Source organism: Lagenorhynchus albirostris, chromosome 18 (genome assembly GCF_949774975.1).
Source record: "Lagenorhynchus albirostris chromosome 18, mLagAlb1.1, whole genome shotgun sequence".
NCBI classification, from domain to species: Eukaryota; Metazoa; Chordata; class Mammalia; order Artiodactyla; family Delphinidae; genus Lagenorhynchus; species Lagenorhynchus albirostris.
In genome coordinates this window covers 76,694,945-76,713,305 of record NC_083112.1, presented here as the reverse complement: position 1 = coordinate 76,713,305, position 18,361 = coordinate 76,694,945, and the positions used below count along the sequence as shown (strand labels likewise).

The 18,361-nt window shown below is 43.6% G+C and overlaps 1 protein-coding gene across 2 annotated transcripts; it reads right to left on the bottom strand.

Annotated features, from left to right (window-relative positions):
• Positions 1 to 12,622: 12,622 nt before the first annotated feature.
• Positions 12,623 to 17,965, bottom strand: ING1 (inhibitor of growth family member 1). 2 transcript variants are annotated; one of them, XM_060129199.1, is made up of 2 exons: positions 17,712 to 17,965; positions 12,623 to 13,560 (listed from the first exon to the last, which is right to left on the bottom strand). In XM_060129199.1, exons 1-2 carry the CDS (start codon positions 17,845 to 17,847, stop codon positions 12,860 to 12,862), a joined length of 837 nt encoding a protein of 278 aa, XP_059985182.1. In that variant the 5' UTR covers positions 17,848 to 17,965; the 3' UTR covers positions 12,623 to 12,859. The 2 variants fall into 2 exon arrangements, with proteins under 2 accessions (XP_059985182.1, XP_059985181.1); XM_060129198.1 differs by lacking the exon at positions 17,712 to 17,965 and adding an exon at positions 16,086 to 16,268.
• Between the last annotated feature and the right edge of the window lie 396 nt (positions 17,966 to 18,361).

Below are 18,361 nucleotides of genomic sequence, written 5' to 3'. Positions count from 1 at the left end.
TACTTTCAGTATTCTTAGACTCAACTGGAAAGAGCAAACCACTTACATATTCTCATTGAAGGAAATCCCTAAAGTCAGAATTTAAGGAAGGAAAAAAAATCCCAAAGAGAACGTCTGAGATGCAGGAGTGTGATAAGCAAAGACAGTAAACAAATACTGGCTCTATATATATTTGTGAGGAAAAATAATACTGAAATACCGGACAACAATGTATATAAATTGATCTTTATATTGTTGGGGAGGAGGGCAAAAAAGTTAATTTCAGGACTTGCTAGGTATGTAGGTGAAAAGTATAGAGTAACTACTAAAAGAACACAGAGAGTGTATAACTCCTTGACATTGGTCTTGGTAATAAGTTTTTAGATATGACACCAAAATCACAGGAAACAAAAGTAAAAATAAACAAATGGGACTACACCAAACTAAAAAGTTTTTGCACAGCAAAGGAAATAAACAACAAAATGAAAAGGCAATCTAAAGAATGGAAGAAAATATTTGCAAACCCTATATATGATAAGGAAATATATAAGGAAATCCTACAACTCAATAGCAAAAGACAAATAACCTAATTTTAAAATGGGCAAAGGACCTCAATTGGGCATTTTCCCAATGAAGACACAGAAATGTCCAACAGGTACATTGACGTCATTAATCATCTGGGAAATCATCCGGGAAAAGGTACTCGACATCACTAATCATCCAGGAAATGCAAATTAAAACCACAATGAGATACAACCTCACACCTGTTAGGATGGCTATTCTCAAAAATACAAATGATAAATGGTAGCTTGGGTGTGGAGTAAAGGGAATCCTTGTGTACTGTTGGTGGGAATGTAAACTGGTACAGCCCTTATGGAAAACAATATGGAGTTTCCTCAAAAAATTAAAAAATAGAACTACCATATGATCCAGCAATTCCACTCCTGGGCATATATGTGAAGGAAATGAAGCCAGTATCTCAAAAAGATATCTGCACCTCCATGTTCATTGCAGCTTTATTCACAGTAGTGAAGATATGGAAACAGCCTAAGTGCCTGTCATCATACGAATGGATAAAGAAGGTGTCAGATATAATGTAACGAAATATTATTCAGCCACGACAAAAAAGCAGGCCCTGCCATTAGCAACAACAGGGATGACCCTAGAGAACATCGTGTTGAGTGAAAGAAGACAGACAAAGACAAATACTGTATGATCTTACTCACATGTGGTATCTAAAATTGAAAAGAAAAGTCGAACTCATAGAAACAGAGAGTAGAATGATGGCTACCAGGGGTTCGGAGTTGGGGAGGTGGGCAGATGCTGGTCAAAGGGCACAAGCCTTCAGTTATAAGATGAATAAGTTCTGGGGATCTAATGACAACACAGTGATTATAGTTCATACTGTATTGTATCCTTGAAATTGCTTAGCAGATTTTTAAATTTTTATTTTATGTTGGAGTACAGTTGATTAAACAGTGTTGTGTTAGTTTGCTTAGAGAGTAGGTATTAAGCATTCTTACCACACACAAAGGAAACAATGTGAGGTGATGGAGTTGTTAATTAGCCTGATCGTGGGTACTCACGTCACAAAGTATGAATATGCCAAACTGTCAGGTTGTACACTTTAAAACACATACAATTTTATTTGTAAGTTATAAGCCTCCATAAGGCAGGAGGGAAAATGAACAAATAAATAAATAATGTGAAAAAACAATACAATGAACTCAAAGAAAGAAGAAAGTTACATTGATAATGGAAGAAATCAATAAAATGAAAATAATAACAGATTTGATCAATAAAACAAGACACATGCATTTTGAAAAGACCAGTTAAATAGACTAATATTTGACAACCCAATTTAAGAAACAAGAGACAATATACAATAAATAACACTAGAAAGGAGAGGGTCCCATAACCGTAGTCATCAAGGAGATAACAAGTAATATCTTCAACTGTATGTCATAAACTTGAAAACCTAGATGAAACAATTATTTTAATGAAAAAGGCAATATAAAATATAGAAAATATGAAATGGTAAAATGTTGTCAAGAAGAAGCAGAGACCCTGATTAGAAGGGATTGGAAAGGACCTGCTAAGATGATGGTTTGCCTAGTTATTCCTAACAAACCTTTAAGGAACAAATAATTCCTGTGATATATAAATGTTTCCAGAGCATAAAAAAAGAGGCAAACCTTCTAAACTCATTCTATAAGGCTAATGTAATCCTAACATCAAAACAAAATGGGACAGCTTAAATAAAAAGTTTCATCTCAGAGACATAAAAATACTAAAATATTATCAAATCAAACACAGAAGTGCATTAAAAGGATCAATCTATCGTGTCTATGAAGCGTTTACTCCAACAATGCCAAGATTTTTCAAAATTAGAAAATTCACTTAATTTTTAAAAAAAGGAGAAGATCCACATGTAGCTGCTCCCACCCCCAAACTCACTGAAAAAAACATCTAACAAAATTCAACACTAATTTCTGGAAATAGAAATCATGGGAGTAACTTGTCAGAATATCTGACAAACGGTATTCACTAGGAATCTCTGTCAACAACAGAATAATGGTGAAACGCTCCAAGCACTTCCGCGAGAACCAGAACAGGACTCTGGTGAAGGAAAGAAAAGCAGGCTCTGAGCAGGAATGCAGCCGCCAGCACGGAGGTGCTCCAGGCACCGCTAGAAAATCTCAGCCAACTGACACCTGAGAAATGAATTTCTCTTTCACTGAAAGAGAAATGTCAGCAGGCGAGGTGGCCAGATGAAGGATCGGCATACAGAAATTAACTGCAAATAATGGCCAATACGGCAAAGTCATGAAAAATTGGTCCATGTAAGGTAGAAACTAAAATACAAAATACCAATAAGCACTATGAAGAAAATGGTAAAACTTCACAGAAGGCTATGATAGATCTCATGAGTAAATGGAAATATACCATATACCTGCACAAGAAGATTCAAATAGCAAATACATAGGTATTCTCCAAATTAATCTATAATAGTTAATGGAAGCAAATAGAACGTTTGTCCTATTAAATGTAAAAAAAATACCACAAAGTGAAGTTTTTGTTTGTCTGTTTTTGCAGGAATAAATAAATGAATCAGTGGAAAGTAATGGAGACATCCATGTATATATAAAAAATGAGTATATAATAGAGTGACTTTCCATATGAGTGGGAAGGTAACGGATTATCCAGTATTGGGTTGGGACAATTGACCATCCATTTGGGGAAATATTTGGTGAGAGTTAATATACACATTAAGTTTAAGTTCTAGGCACTTTTATATATTATCTCATTTGAACTTCATATTAACACTTTGAGGGACGCGTATTATTACTCATTTTACAAATGAAAGAAATTGAGCCTCAGAGAGATGAAGAAAGTGCTCGCAGGTCACACAGCTCTTAAGTACCAGAGCCCGAGGCCAGGTCCTTCTGCCTCAGGGCCTGTATTCTCCCACACCACATGGAATTTCAATTAACTCCCTACCCTAAACACTACAATAAATTCCAGATGGATAAAGCAGACATTGTTTTAAATGTAAAGAATATAGGAGAACATTTTATAATCTTAGGGTGGAAAAGACTTTCTTAAGCAAAATGTAATCCTATAAAGATAAAAGTTCAGAGGTGATCTCAAAATGTAAAGGTTCCTATGACAGAAGATGACATAAACAAATATAAAATAACGGCAACAGAATGGGAGAAAAATATCTGTACACAAGGAAGCAATAGGAAAATGAATAATCTTCAAATAAATACAAATGGCCAATATACACCTGAAAAGTTGCAGAAAATAACTAGAAACAAAGAAAGTGTAAATTATATTTAAATACACATATATAAAATGTATGTATTATATAATAGGTATAAAATATGTAATATTCTAAGTATTTCAGATATAACCATGTGTAATTATATTTTTTTCTCAAAATGGGAAAACCTTTATTTGTTTACTATCCAACGGCACTAGAGGCAAGAGGAAGTAAGTATTCTCTTATGCTGCTGCCGGAGATATAAAGGGGCACAGCTTTTTTTTTTTTTTTACAATTCAGTAAAAAGATAAAGTGTAAAATCTTCTCTGCTAAAAATCTCATTTCTATGTATCTCTCAGAGAAATACACATGTACGTGCATGACAAGATCAACACAAACATTCATCTTAGCATGATTTTCAAAAGGAAAAGTTGAAACAATCTAAATGCTGATCGTTAGAGGAGTGTTTAAATAAATTATGGCATATCCATAGGACATCATTATTTGCAATAGTTAATTATACTCAATTAATCTCCATGTGTTGACCGGGAAAGATCTCCAGGGCAAAGTGTTGCATAGGAAGAAAATTAGCTATTTGAAGATCAATACATAGGATATGATCCCATTTATGTAAAAAACAAAGCAAAGCAAAACTGTATCTTTGCCTAGGCATTGTTCTGCCTACCTACTGCCGTGTAACAATCCACCCCCAAGTGTATTTGCTCAGGAATCTGTGACTTGGGCAGGGCTGGTGGGGAGAGCTCATCTCTGCTCACTTGGCATGGGGTGGGGGGCTGGGCTGGAATTGTCTGCAGGGTCTCGCTCACACGCCTGGTAGTCCATCCCAGCCTTGAAATCTCACGGCACCATGTCTGCTTCACTCTCCTCGTGAGGGCAGATGGGAAGGCTCATCCCGAGACCGGGGAAGGGAAACCAGACCGCATCTTTGATGGGAGGAGTGTGAAGTCTGTGGTGTTAAAACCACTGTAGAGGAGTGTGTATAATTTCTAAGAAAAAGATCTGTAAAGACAGATACCCCAACAGTTGACAGCTGTTACCCTGGGGAGGTCAGTAGATTGGCAAGTGGAGGTCATAGTAGATTTGGTTAGTATACAAACCCATCTTGAACCAGCTTAAGAAGAAAAGGATTTTATTGACTCACGTAACTGGCCGTCCCAGGGGTTCGTGTGGCTTCGGAGGTTGAAATGCTGCCATGGGGGCACTATATTTCTCTCATTTTCCAGGCAGACTTTCTCCATGTGATGGGCAAGGCCACCTCGGAAGCCCCAGACCTAAATCCTCACAGGTTAGCTGCTCCAATGGAAGGAGAAAAAGTAATTGTGCTGGTAGCTCCAGAAGAAAGTTCCAGGAAAGATGCGGAGTGATAGGCTTGGGGTACCTGCCCTTTCTGACCTTCATCACTACGGCCAGCAGGTAGGGCATTTCACCTGGCCAGGCCTCTGTCACCTGCCCACCTATGCAGCAGCTGCTTACTGTCCTGACTCTGACTTCCTTTGCTTTGGCACGTGGGGAATTCCCTTTCTTGTGTTTGCTCTTAAGGATGTAATAAACCTTTTTCCGTCCTACACATTTCCTGCAGATTTTTAGTGTTTGATCATATTGATCAGAAGCTCTTCGTGGCTCTCATAGATATTTGATTTTTATTGTCCACATTTTTATTTCTCGGGCTGACCTTCTGCTTTTTCTGCACTTAAGGAATGTTGGCCTGACACCTTCCATTGTCCAAAATTCCAAGTCGCCCCACCAACGAGGGGAACGTCCGCCCTTGGCGATGCAACAGTCTTCTATCCCATGCACGCTTCAGTGCTGTGACTTTACCAGTAAGGCCAGAAGTGTCCCTCACTAGCTGCTTTCCTGTGCGGGATATTAGAAAATAGAAATAAAATTGACATTAAGAGTCAGACTACAAAGGAACCTCATAGGAATAAAAGAGGCAATAAGGTGAGTAAATCTGTCCGTATATTTTGCTTCCTCAAGGCAGTAGCCCCAGTAACTACAGTGACGCTGTCACTTCAGGTTTTTGCTAGTATTATCAAATTTGTTCTTCTGTGGTCTATTCAGTTGTCGTATTTTCCAAAAATTAGGTTGCACCGCAAACTCAGTGGCAGGAATTATAACTTCACCTAAGATTTGCATCACACCAATATGTCCTGTCAGGGCTTAATAAAAATGGTAATAGTGTGTCCTTTTTTTACATTGACCTGAAAGATCATTTTTGAACTATAGTGTAATATGGAATAACCCTCCAACTATTTCACAGTTGTCCTCATACATTCTTTTCTTAACCTTCCCTTATGCAGCTCAATCTAGTTTTCACTTTTGTTAATGTTGAGTCTAGAAATAAGGTCTCAAAATTTGCAAAGTGAAATGCTCACTACTATAGCCTTTCTCATTGAATGATGAGCTGTGAAGTTCATCCTGGCATATCCCTACCTTCAACTGAGCGATATTTTAGGGCAGCTCTTTGTGCCCTGAAAGTATTTCACTGTTAGTCAACTTTGGATTTTTCATGTTTATGGAGTAGATCTATGATTCAAGGAACCAAAAATATTTTGAAAATCGTGTATATTGACCATGGAATAATTATAACCCTCAGCACCACCTAATTTTTACTTACCTTAAGATAAAAATGATAATTTCCATTTGCTGAGCACGTCCCAACTCTTGGGGAAAGAATGAAACCAGATCCACTCTGGTTGCCATGGTGGCAGTATAATTATCCATTTTAAACATGGCATCCATCAGGGCAAGAAGAATTTTAAAAAGGGAAGGTTTACTCTAAACATAGTACCTGAATGTCAGAGCCAGACTTGCAGTAGCTCCCAGTCTAGCACACCATCTGCCCCGTTGGCCATAGTTGATGCCAAGTGGATCTGTCTCTACCTGGGCCAAACTGTTTCTCAAGTCACATGTGTGTTGCAGAGAGAAAGCCATGCTGCCTGCCCTCATTGCTGCTCTGACTCCTGGATTTTCTGAGCCATCCCTTCTCTCTTCCGTCTTTGCTTAAGGCATAGTCAATTACTGCTACTGGCAACCAAAAGATGCTTAAATACAATCAGAGGAAATTTAAGTATTTATCAAGCAATTTGTTGTGCAAAATAAAATTTGGGAGACAGCAAACCATTTCTAAGCATCTTTGTAAATGGATAAATTGCTAATAAACCCTAGGAACAATTATTGACATTTGTTTTTATGAAATTTCATAATATAAAGTATTCAGTGCATTGGGTAATCAAAATCTAACCAAATTCAATTTCTCAAATATCAGTCATTTAGAAACATTGCATTTCTAATGGCTTATACATTTGTCCTAAAAGTCTTTCCTTCACACAAACCAATTGAAATTCCATTTTAGGTGTGATTATAGAACATTTAGAACTTAGAGAAGAAAATGTCTTGTTTTTCTATGTCAGTTCTTAGATTCGTTATTTACTCAACACGTGTTCATTGAAGGCTGATGGCTTCCCATGAAGAGTGTCTGAGACCAGGCCACACGTGCAACGGCGTGGTTCAGTGGGATGGGCCGCCCTGGAGTCACAACACTCAGATCTGGTCCAAGAGCCCCGCCGCTGACTTGCTGAGTGACTTTATCATTCTGGGCCTCAGTTTCCTCACCTACACACAGAAAGGACTACTCTTCTCTCTACACTCAAATTCAACCAAGAGGTGAGTCAGCAAGAAGTTGACTGGGCTTTGATAGCTGCTGAAAATAAAGACTCTATTTCTCTCCTTACTTGTGTTCTACAAAGAGAAACAATCATTTATAGAAAAGCAGCTGCAGACTTACTCAGGCAGGAGCAAAGAGGAAGTGCACGCCTTATTCTAAGGCTGGACTTGACTGTTTCTCTCCAGCTGTAAGGAATCTCAGTTTCATTTCTAAGAATACATCTGTTAACTAGAATAATCAACAATTGACCAAAAGTATTACTCCAGTCCTTATTGGCGTGGTGTTTAGCATTTGTAAGTTACTTGCACACCTTGGCTAGGCCGATCCTCCTGCCGTGGGATAGACGTGTGTTGTCGCTGGCCTTATTTTGTCTACGAGGACACAGGGCTGAGAAAGCAACTTCTCCGAGGTCCGACTGTATGAGGTCAACTAGTCCCGATTAAACCGTCCGACCTCACATCTCATGCTGAGGCCTGGATAGCACTCTGCCTCTGGAAAATTGCTTGAAATTTACTATGGGGCCAGATAGGAAATGCGCTAGGACAGCGCACTGCTTCACTGGAGGAAAGGCAGGTGCTGATGCTACACTTGCTAATTCAGGTAAAAGCCCAGCAGTGCAGACCCCAGGCTGACGACCCTGCACCCTGGGCTCCTGTTTCAGCTCTAATCCCGAGCCCGGCAAGTTTCTCCTGTCTTCTTCAGTTTTCTCAGTCATGGGTGGAAGGTAATTCTCTATAGCCCAGGGCAGCGAGGACAGAGGCAAGATCACTGCGGCATCAGTTAATATGGGCCAACGGTGCCAGGTCCTGACTGCAGGCGGGCCTTCTGGTGCAGGATGGTGGTAAGAGGACACAGGCTTTGCAGCCCAGTGAGGGACAAGAGGCCTGTGAGAATCAGGTGCCCTCACCTGAGTCTTAGCATCCTTACCTTCGAGGCAGGGTTGTTATAAAGGTTGAACCTAAGTATACAAATACCTACCACAGTGCTAGCATGTGGCAGGCGGGGACTGGTGGCTGTTAATTTGTCAGCAGTGCTGACTCACTTTATTTAAAGTGGACCTGCTCAAACAAAAGCGTTTTCTTGGTTAATAGGAACACTCAGGTTTAACGAAGTATTAAATGGTTCAAATCAAGATTTAACCTGTTACTCAGTTTGCAGTGACTTCTTCTCAAGTAAGGGTTTTAAACTGAGAAAGTATCAACCCCATTTTTTGGAACAAAATCAGATAATACGAAGAATTTGAGGCAGGGAAAGATAAGTGACCTAATGTTTTGTTTCATTTCAGTCAAAACACGTTGTCTTCCTTTTTCGGGGGCCAGGGGACACAGCACACTCCTGTTTGGTTTGTGAGGAAAACAACTGCATGTTAAATATTCTGAAACAAAACCCCTCATAAAAACCTCCCGAGGCTATTTTGAGTCACGACACACCATTTACCACAGTTACCTTCCGGAGCCTCCACACTCGCGTAGAATCAGGGTGATGAAGACACACGTGCGTCAAGAAGAGCTGCAGTTGACCAGCAATTTATCCAGATTAAATGAATCCAGAAGTCTACCTCCCAGACTGCCTAAAAGCACCGGAACCAAGACGAAAGAGGAATGGGTCACAGGCTACAACAGAGAGGGAGACAATTTCCGTAAAATCTTGTTCTATACATGCCAGCGATTGCTAAGAGTCATAAATTACTTTAGACAGAACGATGGCGAAGGGCCAGACCCTCCTGCAGAAGCACATTACGTCTTTAAAAGTGCACAGACAGAAAGTTCATAATTTGCTTAGTGAAAGGTTTAATACCTTAATACATGTGACCTGGAACACTATATGAGCATGAGGTACAAAAAGATATTTCAAGTAAATACCTATTCTTTCTAAATAAGTAAAAAGTAAAAAAAGAAAAAAAGTATATAGTAATAACACAATGGATTTTGTTTTGGTAAATGCTTTGTTACTTCAGCAGTTGCACCCACAGATGGTATTGGGTACCAAGACCACACCACAACGTCCAAGTCGCTGGAGGGCACGTCTCTGTGGGCGGCCCGTGGGTCCTATCACTGTGGTATTCCTTCTCAGGACCCTGAAGGTACCCTCCTCTGAGCACCCTGTGCCCCAGGTACACCATGCCATGGCTGCCTGATATGCAGTGGTTGAGTGAACCGAGTTGCCTTGTCCCAGTTTAAAATAAAGTATGCTCTAATGGAAACATTTTAGACCTTTTATCTGGACTGTAATAACTTGGTTATTAAACATAAGCAACTGGTGGTTAGCAGAGGTGGTGGGTGCATGAAATGGGTGAAGAGGGTCAAAAAGTACACACTTCCAGTTACAAATAACTCATGGGATCTAATGTACAGCATGGTGACTATAGTTAATAATACTGTATTGCATATTTGAAAGTTAAGAAAGTAAATCTTAAAAAGTCCTTATCACAAGATTAAAAAAAATTATAACTGTGTGGTGACAGATGTCAACTAGACTTAGTGGTGATCATTTTGCAATATATACAAATATCCAATCACTATGTTGTACACCTGAAACATAACATTTAATGTTATGTCGATTATACCTCCATAAAAATGTTGAAATCAAAAAAAAAAAAGCAAATAAACAAAAGCAACTGTTCTACATTAGATAGCTTTTCACTAACCTAAATAAATACAAAAAGAATTCAATCCCATTTTCGGCACTCCCGGAGGGTTACCCGTATCTTTCTGCTTTATCTTATCACTTACCTGGTGATAAGGTTCTAAGCACTTATCTGTGACTTTTTATCCAGTGTCCACTGGAATTAATCAAAGTGATTTAAAAGACAGCTAAATCTAACAAACTCTGCCTCTGTAACACTACACATTTTAAAAAGAAAACATGGCTAGCCACTTGTCCTTACTGGAAACTTCATCAAAGGTAGGGAAAAAAGACCCAGCTTTAGATTAACTCTATGCCAGTGTCTTACTTCACCTCATTTAGTTCTCAGAACCATCCTAAATGAAACATATAGCTGATTCTTGAACACCATGGAGGTTAGGAGTGCTGACCCCAGGGCAGTGGAAAATCCGAGTATAAATTAGAGTTGGCCCTCCGTCCCTGCAGTTCCTCTGTATCTGGGGTTCAGAGTCCACGGATTCAACCAAATGCAGATCGTGTGGTACTGTAGTGTTTACTTTTGAAAAGAGCCCGGTGTAAGTAGGCCCATGCACTTCAAACCTATGCTGATCAAGGGTGAACTGTATTTTAAAAGTGAAGAACCATGATCACGAGTTAGGCAATTTATTCAAGACCTAAGCCCTAAGGGACAAAGATGGAGGTCGGACATAGCAAGGTTTGGCCCCTGTGCCTGTCTCTCTCCAGTAGAGCTGTCTACACTGAAACTGAATAAACGTGAAGAAACCCAGTATTAGCAAATATGTTCTCTTCAATTTTCACTTCCATAACTTAACTGTCATCATTAGCTCTAATTAAAATAGAAGTGGAAAACTAGCAAATAGCATTGTTTTCAATATAGTCGATTTATACAAGCAAAGATTCGTTTAAACTGCTCTTCTTGCCATTGGACTGTCATTGACTATTTTAGTTATTTTCATCTAGTAAACTTCCTAATTTTTGTCTAGGTAAAGCGTATCAAATTTAAACACTTAAGATTCTTAAACGTTTGGGAGTTTTGCTGGAAAGCAAATGCCCATTTGTAGGTATTGATAGGGAAACAGTTCACATTTTAATGTGTGATCAACTACAACGTGCATTTCTCTACCAAACAGCCCTCTGTACTGGAAATTCAATGTAAAAGTTAGGGAGTTATGTCTGGCATAAAAAAAGTTCTCATTAATTGCTTACCAAACGAAGTCAACAATCAGAAAACAACTTATGGCTTTACGTGTAATAAACACATGCCATACACGTGCTCAGATGCTACAGTGGTTCCTCGATTCTTCCTTGTGGTAGCTTCAGGGAATCAGCAGACTACGGAGAGAAACTGTTCTCTCCAATACAGGGTTAAAGTGAACCATATATCGCTTAGAAAGAAAAATTCCATTGACCCTTTCAATATGTGGGCGGTGGAGGGCACCGATTACCATGCAACAAGTCAGTCTCAATCAGAGGTCAGCACAGTTCTTTGACTGGGCCAGAAAGTAGATAATTTCAGCTTTGTGGGTTGTATGGGCTGTGTCCCAAACACTCAACTCTGACGCTGTACCAAAGCGGCCACACACAATGCGCTAGTGAATGAGCCTGGCTGTGTCAATAAACTTTATTTACGGACACTAAAACTTGAATTTCATATAATTTTCATATGTCACGAAATTGGATTCTCATGTTGATTTTTTTTTTTTAACCATTTAACAATGTTAAGATCCTTCCTGGCTCACACACCATACAAAAGCAGGTGGTGGGCTGTATTTGGTCTGTGGGCAGTAACCCCCACCCCTGCTCTAAACATACGCTCTGTTTTAACACTTATTTTTTGCCGGCAATTAGATAACTTCTACTTCATTATTAAGCGAGAACAATAATACAAAATCTGCTTAAGGCTTTGTCTAAGCTGCTGGTGACACATGTTTAAGACAAAAATTTAACACTTACTTATGTCAAGATTAAATATACTGGTAGACGAACAAACTGGCCAAGTTGCATTTATTTCTTGATGTCAAGTCTGTACGGCTCTCATGCACACCATGGCATCTGGCTGCACTTCTGACTATAATGCAGCGAGTGCAAGTTCACTTGAAAATGCACAGTTGCACACCTTATGTAAGTTAAAGACAGCTACACTAGTATTTGTTGATAGCAAAAGTGTGATCTGAAGCTCCAGGACTGGACCACTCCTGTTCGGTTTAATAAAAAAATGTACCCAACCATTAAAAATGGCCATTTGGGGAACGGGCCAGTATATAAAACGTTTGTCAGGTAAAATGTAACCATTTAGCTTTTTAAAAAAATGATTTTCAAACTTTAAACCTTTCTATTGAACTGTTACATGGATATACACTATTAGAGCACAAAACAAATTTGCTACGGGCTATATTTTCAGCAACTCGGCTAACTTTTTAAAAATCTGTTTGTGAAGTAATAACATTTTTTAAAAAATAAAATAGTAGCTAAATGAAATCTCTTCTTTCCACATTTAATGTGTTCGGTTGCTTCCAAGTCATCCCCGACTGCCAACAAAAACGACAGAAACCAGAGACCCACTCGAGTGTTTAATTCAAACCTATATTTGCAGTTTCTAAAATGCTGATCCACAGACCACTCTCTCGTTACACATGTGCACCAACGGAAAAGCAAAGAGAACCCCGGTCATCCCACGAGAGGAACAGCTCCTCTTCCAACAGTCTTCAGAAGGCTACACGTGCAGTCCCTGCGCCCGTCCAGATGGCGATGCAATAAATACACGGCTCGCCCTGCTCGCCTCGGTCCAGCCAGGCCCGCCACTACCTGTTGTAGGCCCGCTCCTTTTTGGACTTCTCCAGGGCCTTGTCCATGGTCTTCTCGTTCTCCCCTCGACATTTGGGGCAGTACCACTTGCCCTTGGGTTTATGGTTCAGCCCCACGCAGGAGAAGTGGAACCACTCGATGGGGCACTCGTCATTGTCACAGCCGATCATCTCTCCATAGGAGACCTGATTGCACAGACAGTACGTGGGCTCGTTCGGGTCAATGGGAAGGTCTGCAGGGGATGCTTCCCTCTCGGCTTTGGCCTTGGAGCGTTTCTTCTTCTTGGAGGCCTTCGCCTTCTTCTCCTTAGGCGTTCCGGAGGTGATGTCATCATGGTCGTGATTATTAGCTGCGTTTTCCCGATTCTCGTTGTTGCGCTGTCGCCGGGACCGCTTGCTGTTAGGCTTTTCTGCCTGCGCGACTGTCTCAGTTTTTGACTTATCCTGGCCAGCTTTGCTGTGGCCAGTGGTGTCACTGACCTCTTGATGTGCCTCAAAGAGTTCCACGTGACTGTCCACCTGCCTGGCCCGGTTCTCCACCAGCTCCACCATCTGACTCACGATCTGGATCTTCTCGTCGCCCAGCTCCTGGCTCCGAATCAGGGCCCTCTGAATGCAGTGCAGCACTCTCCTCCTCTGGGTGCCGTCCGTCTCCCGCTTGAACTTCTCGTAATACTCATCCAGTTCCTTCAGGATTTCTGCAAAGGAAAAAATTAGCGTTACACCCTCACTGTAAACCCTACCGAGGCTTTCGGTTCTCTAATCTACAAAAAAAGTAACTGTTAAGGGACAAAAAGGATCAATGCAAGGCTTCCTAGCACGAAAACTTGTAACCTGTAGGCCTCTCTGGCAGGCTTTTTTTTTTTTTTCCTGGTGAAAAAAATCTCTAGAACTAAATACAAACATCAACACAGTTTCTATTTATCAAAGTGCCCCTCAAAGCTCCCCAAGGGACTCTGTGTGCATTCAGAGACTGGGTAATGAAAACTCCTTGGACAGGCAGCTACAGGGAAAGTTCAAGTTTAGGTGAAGTGCTGAGGTCCAAACCTTTATTTTCTATCAAATTAATGATTATGTCCTAAATTTCCATTGTTTTTATTCAAATATTTTTGTAATAATTGAAAGGTTGTTATTTTAGCTATTTTCATGCACCAACATCTAGAATACCGGATTAAATTAGAGAACGTACATAAATACTACATAGTGACCCAGGGCCTCAGTTTATTGGTCACATCATTCCATCCCAGCACATACAGGAATATCTCTGCATTACCGTGTATTACTGAAAACAAGAATGGTTTGTCACAATAAGCCAGGCGACCCAGCCTTGCTTTAAAACAAACGTTGCAGATTTTACTTACTACTTAAAACAATAACATCTATATCTATAAAAGACAACAGATTTTAGATAATCTGATTGAAATAAGGAAAGTAAATATTCTTCCCAAGAATCTACTTAAATACACAGATAGAAATTCCCAGAGTTATTTTCCCTAAACAGTAACCATTAAATTAAATAGTATCAGATTTTTCTCCTGAAAACCTTTTGTAGTCTCTTAAAATAAGGCAATTCAACTCTCCCAACTCAGAAGCTGTGGGAGGATATGGGTGGGACGAGTATAAAATGTGACATAACCCCTTCCAGATCGTATATCCAATTAGTTATAGGGCATAAACCTCACGCTAGAGCAAACATATGAACTTAGGCGAACACTACTTAAGCACATATTATTTTCCAGGATACATTCTTCAACTGAAGATAGCGCTGAAGACATTTCTTAGAGGAACAATGCAGACTGTCTGCAACCAGAAAGGAGGAATGCCATAGTCTCATGGGCTCTTGGAGTAATTATTCCTGAAAATAAACAGCTCTACTCAACTTATCCAAGTTCTATTTCACAGGTGCTAAAATATGAGTTTCTGCCATTTATTTTTTAAGTGATTACACATTACAAAACTATATCACTTGGTTTAATTAGTAACCAAGTTTCTAAAGACAATTACCATTTCATAGAAAAGAGAACAATTCCATCATATTGCTAATTTAAAATTTCATAGCACACAGCTTCTTTTACATCACAAGCAAGCTTACAGCCACGTGAAGCTCCGCTGTGGGGAAAAAACAAACACCCCATTACAAAATTACCAAGAAATAATTCTTTTACCTACACAACAGCATACATTTCTTCGATGCCCCAAGCGAAGCATTCTTATCAACAAAGCCACTGAAGTACAAACATCTGTAAACGGGAACCCCTGTGCTAACTAGGGCGGCATCCTGTCAGCACACCTGGCTTCTTCAGCTTCATCAGCTCCAACCGCTGCTGACCCTTTTTTCTAAAAATGCTCCATACCGTCACTATAGGAAAGCAAGGGTACCATGGAAAGAATCTAAGGATTAAGTGAGACTGCAGCCAAATTTAAACTGATCTGTCCAATTATTAGAAATGTTTTTTTTTGTTTTACACAGGGATTGCGCTGAAGTTCTTTATGAAGCCTTCCTTGGTGCGTGGGCATTTAAAAAATAATACTTTAAAAGTAGCTGAAAAATATTTTAAATTCAAAATAACCTCAAATATCATTGGTAAACTAATTACGATCCATCCTTATGAATTAATGTCCAGTTGATGTTTACTATGCAAATACTGTTAACCAAAGCTTGACTTGCAACCTAGGAGTTCTTTTAAAAATAAAGCCTTAATTTTTAGATTAGACTGTGCTGCGTATCTCAACACTCAGTACTAAGTCCCAACCAAATGAGTTACGACTATTACCATGACGGATGTTAAGGCTCTGCAGCTCACTCAGGGCACTGGCTTCCACGTGAGCCGGGTAGCGTGCGGGTGGGACCGATTTTCTCCGAAGGAGCCAAGTACGCACTGAGCGTGTATTAACTCGACGGAAGACACTCCGGCTCTGAATCGGTAAAACAGGGTGTCAGACAGTAAAGAAAGCTGTAAGAAAGCAACCTCAACGGTACACTGACGTGGACGCTTGAAAATTTTCAGTATGAACTTCTTCGTCTCCTTGCGATTTCCTAGAAATGCTAAGGAACAGTGCCGGTCACGACGAATTCCTCAAAGACTGGGAAACCCGTTAACTCTCCGCTTTAGTCATTCCACCACCCGAGCCGCCTCCGAGCTCAGCGCACACGGGACCCCCTCGGGGGCCGCCCGGCTCTCCCTGTCCTGGGTCACCGACCCACCAGGCCCGGGTCACTCACGCTGCCCCCGCTCCACGCAGCCGCACCCGCGGGTCCTCGGGGCCCGGGCTGGAGGCCCGACTGCGCCCTCGGCAGCCCCGGCAGCAAGGATTACCGGCCTCGCCCTGTCCCCCGGGCGCCGCCATTGCTTCGCGACTGAAGTGACCAGCATCACGTCCGTGGGGGCGGGGCCAAGCCGATCCCCGCCAATGGGGAGGTGATCAGCCGGCGGCGCGCCCCGCCCCTGGAACCACTGCCTATGGGGATCGCCGGGCCGGAGGGCGGAGGCCAGGAGAGGCACCAATCACAACGCAGGACCAGAGAACACAGCCCGCCCTAGCTACACCAATGGCCAATGCGACGGCGGAGGCCCAGAGACCCGAAGACATTCAAATCAACTCGACCTCCTCCCTCCTCCCCGCCCCTCTACCAAAGAGAAAAAAGAAAGCAGCGGAAACAGAGACCCGTGCCAGTCACTGCGCAAGGCCCGCCCTCATCCGGCCCAGCAACCAATGGTTCAGCAGCTGACTGATAAGGACATTCCATGGGAGATGCCACGGCCAATTACAGGAGGCCGAGGCGGAACATTCGCAATATGCTAATAAGGCTCCTATAAAAGTCGCTGCGAAGCCGAGCCTTCGGTAGAGCGCGCAGGGGCGCCTTCCCCTCAGGAGTTTTCGGGGCGCTGTGGGGCGCTTCCTGGCTTCCCACCTCCCCCCACTCTTCCGTTTGCCTGCTGCGCAGTCCTGTAAACATGGGTAAACTCCGAGTGACTATCCACGTTCCAAATACAGACCCCAATGCCGTGCCTGACCAGGCAGGAAAGTTTCCCCAACAGCCAGCAATTCCCAGCGGACCCGAACCCTCCGTCTCTCTCCGGCAGTCTGGGCAGCCGGGGCTGCAGAGAACGACCCACAGGTCCTCTCCCCTGCCATGTTCCTCTCCAAGCCGACAATACTTGCCTGCGCCCCCCGAGCGCAGCACAGATGGGCGACTTCTTCGCCCCATCCTCCCTTCCCTGCCCTCCCCTTCCCCACTGCATACACGGAATAAAGCCCTGGCCCTCCGCGAACTACACCCGGCCGCGTCGCCCCTCTCAAGTCGGCCCTCACTCGGTGTCCAGGACCGGGGGCTGGGCGGGGGCGACTGGGGCTACACCACGCGAGGTACGGACCCCGGACTTTATGTAACACTCAGATTCGGGACTGGATGAAGGTGGTTCCGGGGATAGCGAGCAGGGCCGGGGGACCCCTCGTCCGCAGCGCCCTCCTAGCAGCCCTGCGCGCAGCCCCGTCCCTGCGCCCCTCAGCCTAGCGACCGCGGCACATCCCTCCCTCGGCGCTGTAGCCTGCGCCCCCTGCGCCCCCTCCCCCGCAGCACCCCGCCTCGTCACTTCACTACAAAGAGCGCTTTGCTCGCGCAGCCTGGCGTTGAGACCTCTCGTTCCTCCTTCCTCCTCCGTGTCCGGGCTTCGCGCACAAGGACCTTGGCAAATCAAAGACGCTCCAGACCTTTTGTTTCTGCCAGCAAGGGCCCCGCCGCGGGCTCGCGGCTCTCCAGGAGGGGAGCAGGACGGCCCGCAGCCCCGCGGCGCGCCGCGACCGGTGGGGATGGAGCAGCCGCCCCCGCCCATCCATCCCGCCGTACCTTGGTATTTCGCGTCGATCTCCCGCATCAGAGAGACGTTTCTCTGCAGATCGAAAGGCAGAGACTCGATGGAGTCCAGGTAGTCCTCCACATAGTTCACCAGGTGGATCTGCTCCCCGTTGGCAGGGCTCAACATGGTTCACCGAGGTCCCCGGCGACTCCGCGCGGCTTTCCGCTTCCTCCGGCCCCCGCCCCCTCGGAGCCCAGCGCTGCAAAATGCAAGGCTCCCGCCCGCCGTCGCCCCCCCTCCGGCCGGCCCCGCGCCGCTACATCTGCGAGCCGCGCTGCCTGGGCCCGGGGACCGGCGCCTGGCGGGCCGGACCGGCGCTCGGCGGCCTCAGGCGCGGGGCGGGCGCAGGCGGGCGTGCGGGCGCGCACCCCGGCGCAGGGGCCGGGGCCGGGGCCGAGCGAGCGCGGGAAGGGGCGCGCGCCGCCCGCCGCGCCGCACTTGTCCAACGTGGAAAACCCAAATACCAGTTTCAAACACTTGGGAAACATTCGGCCCCCAGCACCGCGCATGCGCCCCGGCCCCTCCGCCCCCCCCCCTCTCCCGTGGGCCCCGCCCCCACCGCATTCATGCCCCTCACCAGCCCCGCCGCCCGGGGGTGTGGGTTTGTCTGTCACTTTTGCCCGGGCGGGGGTCGCGAGGG

Excerpts from the sequence above, each read along its gene's own strand:
- ING1 (XM_060129198.1), bottom strand. The coding sequence starts at position 16,236 with ATGCTGGTCACTTCAGTCGCGAAGCAATGGCGGCGCCCGGGGGACAGG. Across the intron at positions 13,561-16,085 it reads CTGCGTGGAGCGGGGGCAGC|AAATCCTGAAGGAACTGGAT; the intron begins GTGAGTGACCCG and ends TTTCCTTTGCAG.